The sequence below is a fragment of the Acinonyx jubatus genome, chromosome B4 (assembly GCF_027475565.1).
Source record: "Acinonyx jubatus isolate Ajub_Pintada_27869175 chromosome B4, VMU_Ajub_asm_v1.0, whole genome shotgun sequence".
Classification (NCBI taxonomy): domain Eukaryota; kingdom Metazoa; phylum Chordata; class Mammalia; order Carnivora; family Felidae; genus Acinonyx; species Acinonyx jubatus.
In genome coordinates, this window is record NC_069387.1 from 22,704,630 (window position 1) to 22,725,835 (window position 21,206).

A 21,206-nucleotide genomic window follows, 5' to 3' on the forward strand; every position below is an offset into this window, starting at 1 on the left:
TCGCGGTGGACAGTCATCTATCTTCTCTCAGATGACACTACTCCAGACCTTATGATTTCTGCTGTTGCCTTTGAGAAGTCTGTTGATCTGACAGTGGTGATTCCTTTGGTGACAGTTTCTCTTTGCTCTTCAGTTGCTTTTACAATCTATTCTTTGTCTCCTGTGCTTTGCTTCTCAGTTTTACTTAGGCATGCTAGGTGTGGTCTCCTGGTGTTTCCTACATCTGAACAGACACGTTCCTTCACGGCTCTAGAATAAGATTAGGCATTATCTTATCGGAAATTCCCTCTACTCAATTCTGTCTCAGGAACAGTCTTTCCTTCTGGAATTCCTACGTGATGTATTTTGGGTCTTTTCATTGACTCTTTCAGGTCTCTTAACTTCTCCTTATATTCCATCTCTAGCCCATGCTACCTTCTGGCTAATTATTTTCAGATCCACCTTCCAGTTCAGAATTCACATCCATAATAACATTATCTTGTCACCCGAGCTACTATCTTATTCAGTTACAATCTCTTTCGCTGTTAGACCTTCTGTTACTTCATTTCTTTTTTTCCTTCTCATGCTGTCTTAACTTTTCTTTAAATCCTTTATGTCTTTTTTTTTTTTTTTTTTTTTTGAGACAGAGCATGAGCAGGGGAGGGGCAGAGAGAGAGGAAGACACAGAACCGAAGGCAAGCTCTCTAGGCTCCGAGCTGTCAACATAGAGCCAGACATGGGGCTCGAACCCACGAACTGTGAGATCAAGACCTGAGCTGAAGTCCGACACTTAACCAACTGAGCTACCCAGGCACCCCTCATTTACGTCTTTAGTCATCTTAAGTATAATTATTTTATATTTCTCTTTCAGACAGTTTGTGTGCCTATTTCTGCTATTTATTTTTACCAGCTGACCTTGCCCGTGGTGGATTATTATCCTTTGTGTTTTGGGTTTGTGCAGGTTAAGTGCAGCTTACCTGGAGGAATCCCACCTAGGCTGAGGCACTCCCTCCATTGAGGTTTTCAGCTTGCATCTACCAGGCACCTTGGGGGCATTGCGGTCTGGGACCAATTTTAATATTAAATTCTCTGGCTGGAGTTTCCCAGACAATGCAGGTAAAGTAAATGAAAACCTTTAACTCACATGTGGTACAGATCTGAACTGAAAAATTCCCACAGGACATTTTACTTTACCATTCCATCCCAGGCCAAGAAAGACAAGCTAGTTTCTTCAGATCTCCCATTACTAAAGGGTGGATTCTGGGTGCCTGGGTGGCTCACTCAGGTAAGCATCCTACTTCGGCTCAGGTCATGACCTCATGGTTCGTGGGTTCGAGCCCCATGTCAGGCTCTGTACTGACAGCTCAGAACCTGGAGCCCGCTTCGGATTCTGCATCTCCCTCTCTCTCTGCCCTTCCCCTGCTGGTGTTCTGTCTCTCTGTCTCTCAAAAATAAACAAATGTTAACAAAATAAAAAATTTTAAAAAGGGATGGATTTTTTCGCCAAGGGTATGCACCTTTGAGGGCAGTGGCTTTGCTGGAGGGTTTCATTCAACTTCCCACTTTATGTTGGTCCAAGGCTTTATCATCTGTCTCTGCATGGGTGTGAAAATCAGATGCTGAGATAACTCCTCTTCCAGCACCCCAGCTCCCAGTTCATCTCTGGTTTGATTCTTAGACTTTTCATTTCTGCCTCTTGGGTGCCCTGTACCTTCTTGTGAGCTACAGGAAGCATTGAAAATCTTTGTTTTAAAAAAAATTTTTTTTAATGTTTCTTTATTTTGAGAGAGAGAGAGAGACAGAGACAGAGTGTGGGCAAGGGAGGGATGGAAAGAGAGGGAGACACAGAATGTGAAGCAGGTTCCAGGCTCTGAGCTGTCAGCACAGGGCCCGACGCAGGGATCGAACTCACAAAGGGGGAAATCATGACCTGAGCCAATGTTGGCCACTCAACTAACTGAGCCACCACATGCCCCGCATTGAAAATTTTTAAAAAGTATATATTATTAAATTTCATCTAGCATTTTTAAATTTATGTTTTTAATGTTTATTTATTATTGAGAGGGAAAGAGAGAGAGAGAGAGAGAGTGCAAGCCGGAGATGTGCAGAGAGGGGCAGGGACAGAGAATCTGAAGCAGGCTCCAGGCTCTGAGCTGTTAGCACAGAGCCCAATGCGGGGCTTGAACTCACAAACCTCAAGATCGTGATCTGAGCCAAAGCTCAACCGACTGAGCCACCCAGGCACCCCTCATTTAGCATTCTTAAGTGGTTGTAACAAGGGGATTTTCAGATTGCCTAGCCCGTAAAACTGTCACACCCAAACTCTCTGTTTGGTCGTTAACCTCCTTGAACGTATTACTTTGAGACAAAGGATATGTTTTTCAAATGTGTCATGTGGTGGTATAATACAAATAGATACTCGTGAAGATGTGGTATATCCTTGGATTAGATCTGCTGAAAACTTAGGCCTCGAGGTGAATAAATTCTTGTGAGAAATAATTGATATTTGATTCTTGATTAAATAAACACTGAATACTTCCACAAATTTTGTTGATCTTACAAGACAAGCTACAAAGTATAGCCACCTGTGTGCATATGGGACGTCATACGTGTAATTAGTTCTCTCTCCCATGCAACTTCCGGATGGTACCAAGCGAGGCCCCCATTTCTTAAAGGCACATTATTGCATAATGATTATAATTGTATACATATACTTTGCATGGATCTGACATATATTTTAGGAGAAAAATATAGCTAACTCCTTCATAAACGTTAGCAAATATATTCACATTTCATGAAACAACAAAGTTTTGTGGAAAACCTTGGAAAATTTTGTGGAAAATGTTGATAAGTTGCAAAGGGCACAGGCTTGAAAGACCAAAGGGCCTGGGCTCTGATGCCATCTGTACTAATTACTGGCTGTGTAACATTACGTGAGTTAATGAACCTCTCTGGGCCTCCCTTTCTTCATCAATAAAAGCAGAGATGAGAGATGCCCAGCAGGGCTGCAGTCAGAATTCAATGAGAGAATAAATTCATATAGCAGGTGCTGAATGAACATTGGGTGGAAAGACAGAAGGAAGGACAGAAGGAGAAAACGAAGGGAGGGAGGAAGGAAGGAAAAACTTGAACTGTTAAGGAATGGAGGTTGCCAGTGCTCCTCCTTTCATTGAAGAACAGGACTATGTTGGCCCTGCTCTCCAATGAATTAGCTTAATGCTAATTTCCAAATAATCTTTGGCTAGATTGCTATCATTCACGCAAATTCATTCCATGTCTTGTGGAAAGTTTCATGTAACAACAAACACAAGTCCGATTGCCTGGAATCTGAGATGTTTGGAGACATCCACCCCTCAGGAAGGTCCCTCAGCAAAGAGTGGAGGGCATCAAACAGTGAGAGCCCCTCGAGTGACTTTTGAATGCCAATGGTTATAACAGGGAGAAGAAACATTGCCTCTGAGCAAACTGGACTTTCAACTTTTCTGCCCCAAATAAGCAACCTAAAAAGAATCACAGAGCAAGAGCCTAGAAGGAAGTAAAACTACACAACGCTTTTGACCAGCACTCAGAACTCTACAAAGTCCTGCTCTCCCTCCAGAAATTTCTAAAGGAATAAAAAGAACACTTTCGTGGTCACTGTTTCTGCTGAGATGTTTTCACGATGTCTGTTCCCTACGAACAGGTTTAGAGGTATGTGAGAACACCAAATACCCTCAGAGGAAAATGAACTGGTCCTGTTCCCCTTATTTGGTGGTGTTTATTAGTCTTTGGTTTCTTTAAAAATACATCTCTGCCCTCAGGAATGTTGAAAGAGCCCAAGTATGTAACAGGGATGGTCAGCTCAAGCCCAACATGACACAGCAATTAATTCATCACTGGATGGGGACAGCTTACGTGCAGAAAACCATTCATATCACACCTCAGTCCATGAATATGGTTTTTCCATCCATTTCTGAGGCTAATTAGGGGAAAAGCTTGCTCTGAGTGAGCAGGTAGGCTTTTACATTTTATGTGAGTTAATTTCTCAGGAGATATCTGTATCACCTTGTTGATAGATATGAAGAAGAACATTTAGTAAGAAAAGAAACATGGCAATCGTTCTAGGGTCCTACAGGATGTAAATGTGAGATGCAAACTAAAATACACAGTGTGTGAGAATGGATGAAGATGGTGAAGATGTAAAATGTAAAAATGTAAAAAAACCATTGCTTTCCTCCTTCATCAGAACCCTGGGCAGGAACCGCCACATCCCTATCGCTAGGAAAAATATAGTGATTTGGAAATATCTTTCTAAATGTGGCAAGAATGCCCACAATGCTACTGGAGTTTTAGAAATGCAAATGTTCTGAACTAGTATCACATACATATGAGTTAACAGGCCATGTAAGTGTTAAGATATGTGCCTCTAGGTTAAAACATTGGTCAAATAAGGATAAGATGTTCAGAGAAATGGATAATGCGAGATAGCAATATTGTTTAATCTCACATGGACTACAACCCTGTTAATTTCAGCAAGATTGACCACGTTCTGGGTCATAAAACAAGCCTCAACAAATGTAAAAGAATTGAAATCACCCACAGTATAGTTGCTGCAACAGAATTAAGCTGAAAACCATACACAACTATCTCCGGAAAATCCCCAAGTATTTGGAAATTAAACAAGAAACAATTCATGAGTGAAAGAGGAAGTCACAAAGGAAATTAGAAAATAGTTTGAATTGAATGAAAATGAAAACAATGTATCAAAAATTGGGGGATGCAATAGTCAATATCCTACCGATTGAAAACAAGGCAAAAATGTTTTCCTTCACCATTGCTATTCAGAATTGTACAGGAAGTCCTAGCCACTGCAATAAGGCAATAAAAAGAAACAAAAAGTCTACAAATTAGAGAGGAGGCAGTGAAACCATCTCTGTTCACAGAAAAAAATTATTGTCAACATAGAAATTCCAAAAGAATCTATAAAAAAGCCATTAGAACTAATAAGAGTTTTGAAAAGTCATATTATTTGATATACAAAATCAGTAGTATTTCTATATACTAACAGTAAACAATTGGAAATTTAAATTCAAAGAAAACTTACCAAATATAATAGGACCAAAAAACATTTTAAACATTTAGGTGTAAATCTAACCAATGATGTCTAAGATCTGACTCCTGAAAACTAGACAAATGGATATTAAAAATAAGACCTAAAAAATTAAGAAATATATCCTGTTCATGGATGGAAGACTAAAAAGTGTTGAGATGTTAATTTTCCCAAAAATGGATCTATAGATTCAAAACAATCCCAATAAAAATTTTAACAGGTTGCTTTGTAGAAATCAACAATATGATTTTCAAATTTATATGGATGGGCACCTGGGTGGCTCAGTTGGTTAAGCATTGACTCTGGATTTTGGTTCAGGTCATGATCTCACAGTTCATGGGACTGAGCCCCATATGGGGTTCGATCAAGTCCTGCTTGGGATTGTCTTTCTTCTCTCTCTGCCCCTTCTCCCACTCACGTGCTCTCTCTCTCTCTCTCTCCCTCTCTCTCTCTCTCTCTCAAAATAAAAAAAAATATTTAAAAAATAAAATAAAATTTCCATGGAAAGGCAAAGAAGTAGAATAGCTAAAACACTTATGAAAAAGAACAAAGTTGGAAGAGTACATGCTACCTGATATCCAGACTAATTAGCCACAGTCATCGGAACAGTGTGGTATTGACGAAAGGATAAGCCTTCAGATGAATAGAACTAGATACAGTGTCCAGAATAGACCCACACTGATTCAGTCAAGTGTTCAGTGAAAGAGCAAAGGTCTCACACAATTGGAGAAGACAGTCTTCTCATCAGACGATCCTGAAACAACTGGATAGTCACTTGCAAAAAAAGAGTGCCTTATTAATAAATTGACACCACATGGCTCATAGACCTAGATTTAAATCTAAAATTGTGAAACTTTTTAAAGAGAACAGAAAATTGTGACCTTGAATGAGGCTAAGATAATTTAAAAATTGTTTTAATGTTTATTTATTTTTGAAAAAGAGACAGAATGCAAGTGGGTTAGGGACAGACAGAGAGGGAGACACAGAATCTGAAGCAGGCTCCAGGCTCTGAGCTGTCAGCACAGAGCCTGACGAGGGGCTCGAACTCACGAGCTGTAAGATCCTGACTTGAGCCGAAGTCAGACACTCAACTGACTGAGCCATCCAGGCGTCCCGAGGCAAAGACTATTTAGATACACAAAAGGCATGATCCATAAAAGAAAAAAACTGATAAATTGGAGTTTGTAGAAATGTTTAAATTATGCTCTTTGAAAACAAAAGCACTGTTATGAAAATGAAGAACAATCCACTGGCTGGAAAATATATGTGAAACAACGTACCTAATAATGGACTTGTGGCCAAAATAGATAAAGAACTCTCAACTTAATAATAAGAAAGCAAAATACCCAATTTTTTGAAAATATACTTGAACAAACACTTCACCACAGAAACAAATGCAAATTAAAACCACAATGATATATAATCATTGCAAACAATCATTGCAAAACCAAGTGGTGTTGAAAATATGGAGCAACTAGAACTCTCATCTGCTGCAGGTGAAGGTGCAAAATTATCCAATCCATCTAAAAAATGGTTTGGTGATTTCTTATATACATTACGATTTCTTATATACACTACTATACGACTTAGGAATCTCCAGGGAAATGCAGATATAAGTACAGACAAAAACTTCTTCATGAATACTTAGAGCAGCTTTTTCATAATCACCCCAAAAAGGAGACAAACCAAATATCCTTCAGCTGATAAGTGATTTTAAAACTAGGATGTATCGGGGCACCTGGGTGGCTCAGTCGGTTGAGCGTCCAACTTTGGTTCAGGTCATGATCTCACGGTCCGTGGTTTCGAGCCCCGCGTCGGGCTCTGGGCTGGCAGCTCAGAGCCTGGAGCCTGTTTCGGATTCTGTGTCTCCCTCTTTCTCTGACCCTCCCCTGTTCATGTTCTCTCTCTCTGTCTCAAAAATAAATAAATGTTAAAAAAAATTAAAAAAAAAAACTAGGATGTATCTATATAATGAAACCATAATTGACAATAAGGAGAAACAAACTACTGGTATACATAACAACATGGATGAATCTCAAATGAAATATGCTACGATTTACTAAGACTACGTGGTATATGATTACATTATATGATACTCCGGAAAGAGCAAAACTCTCGGGACAGAAAACCTATATCAGTGGTTTCCAGGATCTGGGGAAAGAGTTGGTCACAAAGGGACACAGCATTTTTTACGGTGAGGAACTGACCTGTCTTGATTGTGGCGACTTACATGACTGTATGCAATTGTCAAAACTTACAGAACTGTAAACTCAAACAGATAAAATCTCCTGCATATAAATTATACCTCAACAAATTGACTTTAAGTTTTTAAAAGAGCTTAAAAACCTGTTTTCCCCGGGAAAAAAACAGTATCAGAGCCAAGCAAATGAGAAAAAAAAATTTTTCAAAGAAGCACAGTGACTTCATCTAAGATGAAAGGAACTTAAAGGAATGGTTTCCAGAAGATGAAACCAACCATTTAAGGTTAAGATGTCTGCAAAAACCAGCTTTATTTTTTTTTTAATTTTTATCATTTGAGGGAGAGAAAGAGACAGAGTGTGAGTGGGGGAGGGGAAGAGAGAGAGGGAGACACAGAATCCAAAGCAGGCTCCAGGTTCTGAGCTGTCAGCACAGAGCCCCAACATGGGGCTCAAACTCAGGAACCATGAGATCATGACCTGAGCCTGAGTTGGACGCTTAACCGACTGAGCCACCCAGGCGCCTCAAAAACCGCTTTATTCTGGCCTGAGAGGTCATCGGGAGAATACAGAGCATCTTAAGAAATGAGAAACAATTTGCCAGCTGCTCAAGCTGAAGCAACTGAATCACAGAGAGTGGTGGGCAGAACCCAAGACACATGCCTATCTGTCCCCTGGTGTATACACTGTGCCTCATTTCCTCCACTGAGTGTGGGTGAGACTAGTAACCATGGGAAGGCATTCCCGTGATTAGGGGATTAGTTAGTTGACTCTGAGTTCCTCAAAGGGAGCATATCGTGGGTAGACCAGACCTAATCAGGTCAGCTTTTAAAAGAGGGGCCAGGCCCTCAAAAGATGGAAAGGTTCTCCTGTGCCGGAAACTATGAGGCAAAGACCCGAAAGTAGCCTGTAGGAGCTGAAAGCATCTCCAGCCTCGAGTCAGCAGGGAAGTGGAGACTGAATTCTGTCAACAGCCAGTGATTGTGGAAAGGTCACTCATCTGCAAACCTCAGCCGAGATCCCACCCCATCTTGACTTTGGACTTGGGAAGACTCTTGAGCAGAGAACCCACACCTGGTGTCTGACCTAGAGAAACTGAGATGATAAATGCATACTGGCTTAAGCCACTAAGTTTGTAGTGAATTTGTCACACAGCAATAGAAAACCAATTTGAAGAGTGAATTAAAATGTGTCAAGCCAGTTTAATCAATGAGAATAATTTCATGGTTTTGACTCCAAGAGTTCATCATCAAATAGTAGGCTAGTTTTTTAAGTTTATTTATTTATTTTTGAGAGAGAGAGAGAGAGAGAGAGAGAGAGAAAGAATGAGTGGGGGAGAGAAGCAGAAAGAGAGGGAAAGAGAGAGAATCCCAAGCAGGTTCGAACACACTGTCAGCACAGAGCCTGATGCGGGGCTCAATCCCATGAACTGTGAGATCATGACCTGAGACGAAATCAAGAGTCAGATGCTTAACTGCGTGAGCCACCAGGTGACCCAATAGTAGGCTGGTTTTAGTGATTTACTATCCATTGAATCAAAAAGCATCACAGAAGGTAACATCATAGAAGGAGGAACACGAAAGGGATGACACCTTTGGGGAAAAATCTCCCTTGGTTCTGTCCAGTGCTGACCAAGAGAGCCCAGGATAGACTGGTGGAGGGGCCTTCTGCTGGAGGTTCTCTGATCTTGTCTCCTTGCACTTGGTAACCCACTGTCCCTACAGACTTCCCTTCTCCACTTCCAGGCCATGACTGCAGTCACCCAAGTACTAATACTGTCCTCTCTGCGGCTGGACGCCCTCCCACAGAACTCCAGGACCAACGGTGACATACAGAGCGGAAACACGTCAGTGATCACCAGACCTTCTTAACACTCATTGTTAACACACTCGCTTGTGAGGCTAGTCACCAGGAAATGGCCACTCAGCTTTATAACCATAAAAGAAACCATGAATCATTCCTCAAGCAACTTTCCATATATGTGAAAACAGAAAGAGGGTTTTTCTCCCCACAGACGTTATTGTTTGAACTACAGATTGCATACAGCAAATTAAAAAAAATTATTCTTCATTTTCATCACATTGTCAATTCTTTTATTCTAGAAAATTCTCTATTCTAAACATTGTATAATGAAAATGGAATAAATAACTTACCTTGTAACTTTTCAGTCTGATGAAATCAACCTTCATAGAGACAAATTGATCCGAATTTCTACTGATGTTCTTAAGATGTTCTACAAGATCCGCGCAGAACTTGTAACCTCCTTTAAGCACACACAGGACCATAATGTCACAGTTTCCTATGTCTTTCATAATATCCTTAGCCAGCCGCTCAGTTCTGAAAGAGGGATTAGAAGATATATTAAAGCATAAGTACTTCTGAGTGTTTTTGTTCCTTTCAAAAAAAATGCACGATGCACTACACACATTAGATTATGCAGGAGAATGTGGAAGACGTTGGGAGACAGAAGGCTACAGATAAAGAAGCTTTGTGAAAGCTGGACAAAGAGAGAGTATTCAAAACACATTTCTGATAACTGCATCATCAATAGTACATTTTTGCTTCTCTGTGTCACAAAAATTAGTAAGATGTAAAATATATGTCAAAGATCATGAATGCTATTATTTTATCACTCCAGAGCCTGGTTGATAACCTTAACAACAATGCCGTGAAAGTATCTGGTGATGTTATAGCAGAGAGAGAGGAAATGGAGAATGACTCACCCACCTTATAACACTAGAGGACACGGGAAGAAAAGTCAAGCCCATAGAAACTAACAAAAGAATAACATCTGTCTCCTATTTCACAAAGGTGGCACATTACCTATGTGAAGGGTGCCCGGAGTGCAATTTCCAGTAGACATCATTTCCATGGAGCACCATGTGAATGAGGTTTCTCTGGAGCTATGCAGTGATGCAGCCTTGGGCTGGCACCCAATGCCTAATTTGGAACGGTTACTATATTTTTTCTAATTGTTTCATGTCTATAAGTCCATTACCAATACATGCATACAACATTAAAACCTTGAATGGAGGCAGGATCTAAGGTGCATATTAAAAAAACAAATTCCTGGGGTGCCTGGCTGGCTCAGTCGGTTAAGTGTCTGACTCTTGATTTCGGCTCAGACCATGATCTCAGGGTTGTGAGATTGAGCCCTGCATCAGGCTCTGTGCTGAGCGTGGAGCCTGCTTGAGATTCTCTCTCTCTCCCTCTCTCTCTGCCCCTCCCCTACTCTCATGCACATGTGCACTCTCTTGAAAAAAAACAAAAAAACAAACAAACAAAAAACTCCTACTGACACTTCAGACAGAATTAGATTTAAAATGAGTTAACTGGGGGCGCCTGGGTGGCTCAGTCAGTTGAGCGGCTGCCTTCGGCTTAGGTCACGATCTCGCGGTCTGTGAGTTCGAGCCCCGCGTCAGGCTCTGGGCTGATGGCTCAGAGCCTGGAGCCTGCTTCCGATTCTGTGTCTCCCTCTCTCTCTGCCCCTCCCCTGCTTGCTCTCTGTCTCTGTCTCTGTCTCTCTCTCAAAAATAATAAACATTAAAAAAAATTAAAAAAATAAAATAAAATGAGTTAACTGAATGATCTGAATATATATATATATGTGTGTATATATATGAATATATATATACACACATATATATGTGTGTGCAGAAAACATTACATTACATATGTTCTACATATCTAATATATTATATATTGTATATATTATATAACTTATATGTATGTGTGTGTGCTTACATATGTACACACATATACATATAAAATGGCAACCAGGCTTCAGGCGATGTTTCTCAAAATATGATCATCAAGAAAATGTATATCAGCATGCCAGATATTCAAAGGGACATTTGTCTTCAGCATAATGGAGTAAGGTGGTCAACACATCCTCTCTACAAAAAAGCAACTATGAAGCTGGATGAAACTCAAAAACAACCATTTCTCCACTCTGGAAGTTAACTAGAGGCATATAACAAACTGAGAATCATTTATTCATGAAAACATTGAACAATGGGTAGAAATAATGTTCCCATCTCCCTGAGCCCCAGGTTAGCTCTGTTGTTCAACCAGGTAGTTCAGTCAGGGTGGGGCACTGCCAGAGAGAGCTCACCTGGCCGGGAGCATTATCAGTTAGTGCAGCCATCTTGGTAGCATGTGAACAGAGAAAGCCAATGGCCCCATTATCACAAGGTTTCCTTTTTTTTTTTTTTAAATTTTTTTTTCAACGTTTTTTATTTTTGGGACAGAGAGACAGAGCATGAACGGGGGAGGGTCAGAGAGAGAGGGAGACACAGAATCGGAAACAGGCTCCAGGCTCCGAGCCATCAGCCCAGAGCCTGACGCGGGGCTCGAACCCACAGACTGCGAGATCGTGACCTGGCTGAAGTCGGACGCTTAACCGACTGCGCCACCCAGGCGCCCCCAAAGTTTCCTTTTTGAGCAACTAACTGGCAGACTAGTCTAGTCAAGGATTTGATAGGGAGTTTTGGAAGGTTAGGGTCATGGGAGAGGGGTAGACAATAAACTCTTCACATATCCCAAGTTGACCAGAAGCTATATATAAGCACAGCAGAAACAAGCATAGGACCAGGCTACCCATACATTCCTGAAAGATGGAGCCTATAAGCATGGGCAGAAGAGGCACAAGAAAGCACGGTGAAAAATAAGGACCAGGGAAAACTTGAAAAATGCTGGCAATTTGAATGTACTTGCCAGCCTCCACACACATTCATCAGCAGAAAGCAGAAGCTTTACTGGCTTGAGGTATTTGAGTACAATCTCTAACCAATCTTAGACTGAAGACTAAGCTATTCAGACACAGGGGTTAAGGCTTAGTAAGTAAGACTTACAAGTAAAAACAAGAGAAATAAATTGCATGTCATCAGAGTCCACACACTGTGGGGGAGACAGTTTCCACAGAGTAGAAGATGAAAACAAAAAAACAAAGAACAAGGGCAGTGAACAGAAAATCATTACAAATATGGTGGATATTAAACGAACTATATCAATAATCACTTTAAATGTGAGTGATCTAAATACACCAGTTAAAAGACAGAGACTGTTAGAGAGTGGATTAAAAAAAAAAGACCCTAACATATGTTGTCTATAAATACAAAGACACTCATAAATGAAAAGTATAAAGATAGAGAGAGACATACTATACTAACATTAATCAAAAGAAAGCAGGAGCAACTTAACTGATTTCAAATAAAGCAGATTTCAGAGCAAGGAGATTATCAGGAATAAAGAGGGGCATTATACAACAATAAAGAGGTCAATTTTCCAAGAAGGCATAGCAATCCTTAATGTGCATGCATCCAACAACAGAATGTCAAACACTGACAGAACTACAATGAAAAATAGATGAATCCACTCTTGCAGTCGGAGACCTCAATACCCCTCTCTCAGTAATTGATAGATCTAGCAGTCAGAAAACCAGTAAGGATATAGTTAAACCACACAGTACCATAAATCAACCAGACCTAACTGGCACTTATAGAATACTGCATCTAACATTCTTTTCTCCATTGGGGAGCCTGGGTGGCTCAGTCGGTTGGGCGGCCGACTTTGGCTCGGGTCATGATCTCGAACTCCATGAGTTCCAGCCCCGTGTCAGGCTCTGTGCTGACCCGCTCAGAGCCTGGAGCCTGTTTCGGACTCTGTGTCTCCCTCTCTCTCTGACCCTCCCCCGTTCATGCTCTGTCTCTCTCTGTCTCAAAAATAAATAAACGTTAAAAAAAAAATTTAACATTCTTCTCAGAAGATATAAATAAGAAAATGAAGACAAGCCACGGGCTAAGGTGGTAGGATATTCAAAAATCATATATCTGCTAACGGACTTGTATCCAGAATATATAAAGAACCCTTACAACCCAATCAGAAGACAACCCACACAGTGTAAAAATGGCAGAAGACTTAAATAGTCATCTCTCCAAAGTAAATAAATAAATAAATAAATAAATAAATAAATAAATAACAAGCACATGAATCCTTAGGAAAATGCAAATTAAAATCACAATGAGATACTTTTATATATCCACTAGAATGGCTATAGTCAAAAGGACAGGCAATACTAAATGTTGGCAACTGTGTGGAGAAACTGGAACCCTCATCCTTGCTGGTAGAAATGTAAAATGGTACAGTCACTTTGGAAATAAGTGGCAGTTTCTCAAGCTTAACTATCAAACACAGAATACCACTCCAAGGAATCTATCCAAGAGAAATGAAAAGATATATCCACACAAAAACTTACATGTGAATGATCATAGATACATGTTCCTAGAAGCCCCAAACTAGAAATCCAAATAACTATCGACTGGTAAATCAATAATTAGGTATTGTATGATTTAACTTATATGCAATGTTCAGAAAAGACAAATCTATAGAGAAAGAAATCCGACTAGTGACCACCTGATGCTGAAGGTAGGAATGGGGATTGACAGCCAACAAACTTTTGGGGATGCTAGAAATATTATAAAATGATAGTTGTGCTTGCCCAACTATAAAAAATTACTAAACATCATTGAGTCATTTGTCTACAATGGGTAAACTTTACAATATGTAAATTATATCTTAATGAATTCATTCCTGGGCTCCACCCCCAACCATTGAAGCAAAATTTCCAGACATAAAACGTAAGAATATGCATTTTTTAAAAGATTTTTTTCAGTTTATTTATTCTGAGAGAGAGAAAGAGAGAGAGAGAGAGAGAGAGAGAGAGAGTTGGGGAAAGGCAGAAAGAGAAGGAGAGAGAGAGAATTCCAAGCAGGATCTGCACCGTCGTGGGGAGCCTGATGCGGGCCTTGATCCCACGAACCACGAGATCATGACTTGAGCTAAAACCAAGACTTGGATGCTTAACCGACTGAGACACCCAGGTGCCTCAAGAAATTGCATCTAACGACTTCAGTGGGTAAGTCTCCTGTACTGGGGACTGGCTTTGGGTAACCTTACCAGGACTCAATCTTGTACTAGATCAGGATGCAATTAACTAAAGATACAAAATTAAGGTGGGAAAAGCAGGAATTTGTTTAAACCAGAGGGTTCTCAAACCCGTGTTAAGGGAAAAATGGCTCTGAATTGTTAAGAGGGAAACTGAATACAAGTGTTTTACTGCACAACAAAAGTTGGTGTAATTGTTAAAGTCAAGCAAATTTCCTTCCCTTTTGTTTTTCCTTTTTTTGCAGGAATTTCCATATCTTTAATGTGAATTGCCATCAGGGAGATCTGGCCATTCGGGAGATGCAAAATTTCCCAAGTTTATTTGATCACAGAACATTTTGTTCCTTCTGAAGACTGGGGCTTGTATTCCACGGACAGCCATGTTAGGCCACAAGAAACTCCAAACTAGACCTTATTTTAATAATATACTATAGTTTGAGAGAACATGCGATATGCAGGTCTTATCCAATGGAAAAATCTTGGAGAAAAGAATGACATTTCCTTTTGCTTACAGACAGGAATTGATGGAAAGATAATATCCTGGGAATGTGACTGTCTTGTGTTTTCATACTTTACTTTGGCTAAGGACTTATTTCATAAAGTTAAATATTAACTCGGAAGAATAGAACAGATTTTTTAAAATAGAGGCAAAAGTACTCTGGTTTAAGGAAAAATAAGGGGTGGGGAGTCCAAAGTTTCAATTTGCTCCTATTCCCTGGTGCCTCTCCCACCCCCATTTCTGGGTGTCTGAAGAACCTCTGTGTTCCTGGGAGTGCACCGTGAAATCTATGAGGCTTGCTTTCCATATACATGTGAAGGTTTATGTATTTGATCTTTGCACAAGAAATGAGAGGTACATGGAAAGGTAATAGCTTGGGCATTAAGCGGTTCTGTGAAACGGGGTATATGACCTTTAAATCCTGATGCTTACGGCAGACTCAAGTGGAGGAGGCTCTCTGAAAACCAAGAAACAAATGGTGACTTAGGGGCTTAGAACAGGAGAGAAAATGTTGTCTTTTGGAAAAGCAACTGGCTAAGAAGGGGCTAAAGAATATCTACACAGGATGGTCAGAAAGAACTGGAAATAGTATTCTAGAAATAGTGCTGTGCAGATATTTTTAAGCTGAAAATATTCCTATTCCCAAAATATTACCACTGCCTGGAAAACATAATCGTGCACAGACTGGCCGATCTGTGATACGTTGCCTGATCCCAGCTAAATGCTAGTTGCAGGAAAAGCCTGGGCTTTAAGGGTGTGTCCTACGAAGGCAAAGTTCACCTGTTAATTATTCCAGGTTAACTCAAGAGTCTGTGACAAAATGTAAGACAGAGGTCCTCAGGTAAAGAGCAATGCTTCCCCTCCCCCAAAAAGAGCAATGCTTTCCCAAATCCTTTTTTTTTTTGTTACCAGTTTGCACAAGGCATTGTTATTTTGAGGCTGCTACTTATATATATTCTTACCATTTCCCCTGAAATGTCCAGGTAAACAATTCAGTCAAAATAGAGATTCATTTTATTCCAAATGCTCTGTCCTATAAAAGCTCTGTCTGCCTCTATGTGAGAGAGACTCAGGAGGAGGGGTGTAAAGTGTATTGTATGATTCACACAAGAGAGGGCCAGCCAGCACAGGACCAAGACTGACGCCAAGAAATAACACTCACCTGTCCACAACGATGCCATGAGGTATGAGGACATACTCCAAATCTCCATAATAGTGCTGTGGATACGTGAATAAATTCAAGTCATATCCTGGCCAGTCATCCGTAATCTGCAAATCAAATTACTTCGGTTACAATATTTTTCATTGGAAATTTATTTTTAAAGCATAAATAAACAAAAAAGAGGATCATTTGGAACAAAAAGAATAATATTGAAAACAGAGAAAAGGTCTGACGATCAATACGACATTAAATTACATTCTGTCAACCTATGACAAGATCAGTGGGAAATTTGTTTCACGAAAACTGATAAAGAATCTAGTCCTGAAATGAACGGAGAATTCCATTCCTAACTTTTGGCGGGTTATATATACGACAAAATATCAACTTACTGTCTTACGGCTCACCTGATAGCAGTGTTTGTAAGAGCGGATATGTGTAAATACAGAATTTATGTCTACGTTACATCGTATATGACTATAAGTAACACTATGTTCATAATTATATTAATATGGAACTCCAGCCGGTCCTAGTGGGAAAAACTGCTCCAGAAACTGCCTATTCATGTAGTGGACAGAGTGCCAGCAAATCCCACTCTTGCTGAGCACTGGTTGTGCAACTTGTATGGTTAGAAAAGTGAAGATGTGGGAGAGAAAATGAAGGTGAAGAGTGAGTTACTGTTACTTTCAGATCATCGAGAAAGGATGCAACAGGGACGTGTTAGCACTGAACTCATTGCATAGCTGTATTGCAGGTTCGTATTCTTTAATGACTCCTGCACGTTTCTGTCAGACTCCTCTCTTCAGCTTTAAGCTTTCATAATGCACAGCCATCCTAATTTCCCAGCCAAATGCCTGAAACCATCGCCTTCCCATCCTCAGAGGGGTCTTCTATCAAGTTGTGACCCTTCGCAGCTCTCTGGGTTCTGTGCATGTGTCTGTCTTGCACCCGCATGCCCCTTTCTTTCCCCCTCTTCCTCTGTATCTCAAGCTCAGCCTCCTCCACAGAAGCTCAGGTCAGGCCCCACTTCCTTCTGGAAGCCTTGCTGACTGTGCCTGCTCTCTGATTTTTCCTCCCAAACTCTTTGTAAATGGGCTCCTTGTAGCTCTCTGTCTTTTTAAAGGCTCTCATTCAGGCTCCTTGAGAAGACTCCTGCCTCTTCTAGCCTCTGACTCACTCAGTCTTACCTGTTATAGAACTCATTTACTTCATTTAATGCTGGGATGTCCCCCTACTTTCCATCCTCCTCATCCAAGACTCAAAATCTTAGCTCAGGTTTTGAAAGGGCAACTTATGGTCCAGCCCCCACCCACTCCCACTCCAGTTCTGGGTTCAGGAATGCCAGCCAAACCAAACTCATGGCATTTTCTTCCAAATTTATCCCTTCCCTATCTTAGCAAAGGACAACTTATTTTTCTACTTGCTCAGGTCAAAATGTTGGAGTTGTTGTTGGCTTCTTTCTTTCGTTCCCTCACGAAACCCATTAGCAAATCCCATGATCAATTCCTTCAAAATTCAGCCAGGACCAGCTCTCAGCATCCCGACTGCTGCCTCCCGGTCCATGCCACCATCATTTCTCTGGGACCATTGCCATAGTTGTTAGGCTTGCCTCCCTGCTTCCACGTTGGCACCTCCACCCCATTCCAAGAGGGCAGCTGGAGCGCTCATTTAAAAAGGCACATCATGGGGCGCCTGGGTGGCGCAGTCGGTTAAGCGTCCGACTTCAGCCAGGTCACGATCTCGCCGTCCGTGAGTTCGAGCCCCGTGTCGGGCTCTGGGCTGATGGCTCGGAGCCTGGAGCCTGTTTCCGATTCTGTGTCTCCCTCTCTCTCTGCCCCTCCCCCGTTCATGCTCTGTCTCTCTCTGTCCCAAAAATAAATAAACGTTGAAAAAAAAATTTAAAAAAAATAAAAAAAATAAAAAGGCACATCATATCATGGCTGTCTTCTGCTAATCTCCCAAGGGCTTCCCATTTCCCTCTGAGCACAATCCAGAGTCTTCACTGTGGCCCACAGGAGCTACCTCTCTGACTCGTCTGCAGGGATTCCCTTCCTCCTTCACTCTGCTTCAGCCACATTCTTCTTGCTGATCCTTGAAAATGCCAAGCATGCTCCTGCACCAACACCTGCTATTTCTCTTGCCTACAGTAGTCTTCCCCCAGATTTCTACATGGTTTACACTTCACTTCCTTCCAGTCTCCATTTAAATGTCACCTTCACAGAGAGGCCTTACCCGATCACCTACATAAAATAGCACCCCCTTCCTTCCTACTCATCGCTGTATCCCTTTTACCCAGCTTTACTTTCCTTCACAGCACATATTCCCACTGGATGTGACACATGGATGTCTCTCTGTGTTCTGTCTTATCTCCCCCAACTAGAACGTTAGTGCCTTCTGACAGAGACTCTGTCTGATTCACTGTTGACACCCCAGCGCTCAGGACACGGATCTGGAATATAGTACGTGCTCAAAAATGTTCAACGAGTTAACGAATGACACATTCTCCACCCGCAGACTACCCAATCCTACCTGAGCTCCAGCCCAAACTGATTTGTCTTGGTTTGTCTCCTTGTAATACAGAGCACCGCTATTCAAGGCTCTGGGAATTCACATCTACCACCGGCAGATTGTTAGCCAAATGGTGTGTGTCATCTGCATATTTGAAAAGTATCACATTTGCTCTGCTTCTATCAGCAAATTGGCTGCGTGCAACTGTTGAATTTGCACAGAGCAGCTCTGTTTTCCAGCCCTGAGAACTCCCTGGGCCTGCTGTAACCACTAACACCACAGGCCCCTGTCAGAGCCTAAACACTAGCTGTATGTGAGGAGCCTCCAGAAGATCCTCTGGCAAGCCACAGTAAAGGCCAGGTAAGAACCCCAACCAGCATGAGGCCCCAGGGTGATCATTCAAGTGCACGGCATTTTCCGGCTCCCCTTCCAGACCACACACGCTTACCCACTCCACTCCCTGGAACCTTCCAGGTGGTGGCATCATTCACTAGTGGTCTTCAGAGCCCATTCTTCCAACCATGCAAATCCTTTACTGCCCCCCTGCTCTGGCTGCATCTCAGAGCCTACATTCCTCTCTGTGTTCTAGACCTTAGCTCTGACGCTTACTCGGCTGTGATGCTAGAGAAAGTACTCACCCTGTCTGAGACTCTGTTGCCGCTTCCTTTAAATAAGACACAATAAAACCTCTGGACAGGGCTGGGGTGAGGATTAACAGAGAATGGAGAGTCTTCAAAGCAGGTAGGAACAACCCCATTGGAAGGTTACTGCAAAGAAGCTGCCTCTACGATACGATGGACTGAATTATGCCCCCCTAAAAGTCATATGTTGAAGCATTACGATGACATTAGGAGGTGGGGCCTTTTGGAAGCCATTAGGTCATGAGGGCGGAGCCTTTGTGATGGAATCAGTGCTCTTATAAGAGAAAAATAATGAGATCTCTAGTGATCTTTTTCTGTTTTTTTTTCTCTCTCTCTCCCTCCCACCCTCCCTCTACCTCTCTCTCTCTCTGCCATGTGTGGACACAAAGAGATGAATAGGAAGGCAGCCACATACAAGTCAGCAAGACTGTCTTAACCAGGAATGAAATCAGGCAGCACCTTGATGTTGGACTTGTAGCCTCCAGAACTATGAGAAATACATGTCTATTGTTTAAAACAAATAAAGAAAAACAAAAGAGAGAGAGAGAGAAAGAAAGATAGAACAGATCTTAGAGTTCCTAGGACCTTTCCTGGTGAATAAGTGCCTAATAAATGATACCAAAAAGATCAAAAAAGGGGTGCCTGGGTGGCTCAGTCAGTTCAGCATCCAACTTTTGATCTCAGCTCAGGTCCTGATATCAGGATTGTGAGTTCAAGCCCTGAAGTAAACTCTGTGCTGGGCCTGAAGCCTACTTAAGAAGAAGGAGAAGAAGAAAGAGGAGAAGAAGAAGAAGAAGAAGAAGAAGAAGAAGAAGAAGAAGAAGAGGAGGAAGGGGAAAGGGAAGAAGGAGGAGGAGGGGGAAAAAAGGTGGGGAGGAGGAGAGGGAGAAGAAGAAGAGGAGGAGGAGGAGGAAGGGGAAAGGGGTAAGGGAAGGAGGAGGAGGAGGAGGGGGAGAAAGAGGTGGGAGGAGGAGGAGGTGGTGAAGAAGAAGAAGAAGAAGAAGAAGAAGAAGAAGAAGGAGGAAGAGGAGGAGGAGGGGGAAGAAGAGAAGGAGGAGAAGAAGGGGAATAACAATAAGAAGGAGGAGGAGGGTGAAGAAGAGGAGGAGGAGGAGAGGGAGAAGAAGAAGAAGAAGAAGAAGAAGAAGAAGAAGAAGAAGAAGAAGAAGAAGAAGAAGAAGGAGGAGGAGGAGGAGGAGGAAGAGGAGAAGGAGAGGAGGAGGAAGGGGAAAGGGAAGGAGGAGGAGGGGGAGAAAGATGGGGAGGAGGAGAGGGAGAAGATAAGAAGAAGAAAAAGAAGAAGAAGAAGAAGAAGAAGAAGAAGAAGAAGAAGAAGAAGGAGGAGGAGGAGGAGGAGGAGGAGGAGGAGGAGGAGGAGGAGGAGAGGAATAAGAAGAAGGAGGAGGAGGAAGAGGAGAAGAAGAAGGAGGAGGAGGAGGGGGAGGAGGAGGAGGAGGAGAAAATAATGATAAGCAAATGACAAAACCAACCTTTTCATAAGAGCTGTCATGATAATTCGTAGCTCAGAGGCAGCATGGAGTAGTGGTCAAGCATATGGACTTAGAAGTCCCGTACATGTGAAGATGGGTGTATAGCTGTGAGACCTTGGGGGCTTTAATTCTGTGTCTCAGTGTGTTTTCCTTGTTGAGATAAAAGGCAACTAGAGATAAAGAAATTACTGGTGTACAAACAACAGATGTTGGCAAGGATGTGGAAAAAGAGGAACCCTCGTGCACTGCTGGTGGGAATGCAAACTGGAGCAGCCATTGTGCAAAACAGTATGGAAGTTCCTCAAAATATTAAAAGTATTAAAAATACCATAGGATCCAGGAATCATTCTACAGGGTATTTACCAAAAAAGTACAAAAACAAAGGGATACGTGCACCCTGATGTTCATAGCAGCATTATCTACAATAGCCAAACTATGGAAGCATCCCAAGTATGTATCAATAGATGAGTGGATAAAGAAGATGAGGTATATACACATATACAAACGAATGTTATTCCGCCGTAAAAAAAAAAAATGAAATCTTACCATTTGCAACAACATGGATGGAGCTAGAGAGTATAACACTAAGCAAAATAAGTCAGAGAAAGACAAATAACCATATGATCTCATTCATGTGTGGACTTTAAGAAACAAACAAGCAAAGGGAAAAGAGAGAGAGAAATCAAGAAACAGATTCT

General features: G+C 41.6%; 1 protein-coding gene across 3 annotated transcripts in view; it reads right to left on the reverse strand.

Moving 5' to 3' along the window:
- PRTFDC1 (phosphoribosyl transferase domain containing 1) overlaps window positions 1-21,206 on the reverse strand; it is a 98,695-nt gene that overhangs the window by 72,333 nt on the left and 5,156 nt on the right. For 2 of the 3 annotated variants that reach the window (XM_027073663.2, XM_027073662.2), the window contains exons 2-3: window positions 15,873-15,979; window positions 9,420-9,603 (exon numbers count right to left, since the gene is read on the reverse strand). In XM_027073663.2, the coding sequence (XP_026929464.1) occupies window positions 9,420-9,603; window positions 15,873-15,979 (291 nt within the window). Of the gene's footprint in view, window positions 1-9,419; window positions 9,604-15,872; window positions 15,980-19,015; window positions 19,039-21,206 lie in introns of those variants that run through there. The other variant, XM_053225405.1, reaches the window with a different exon arrangement.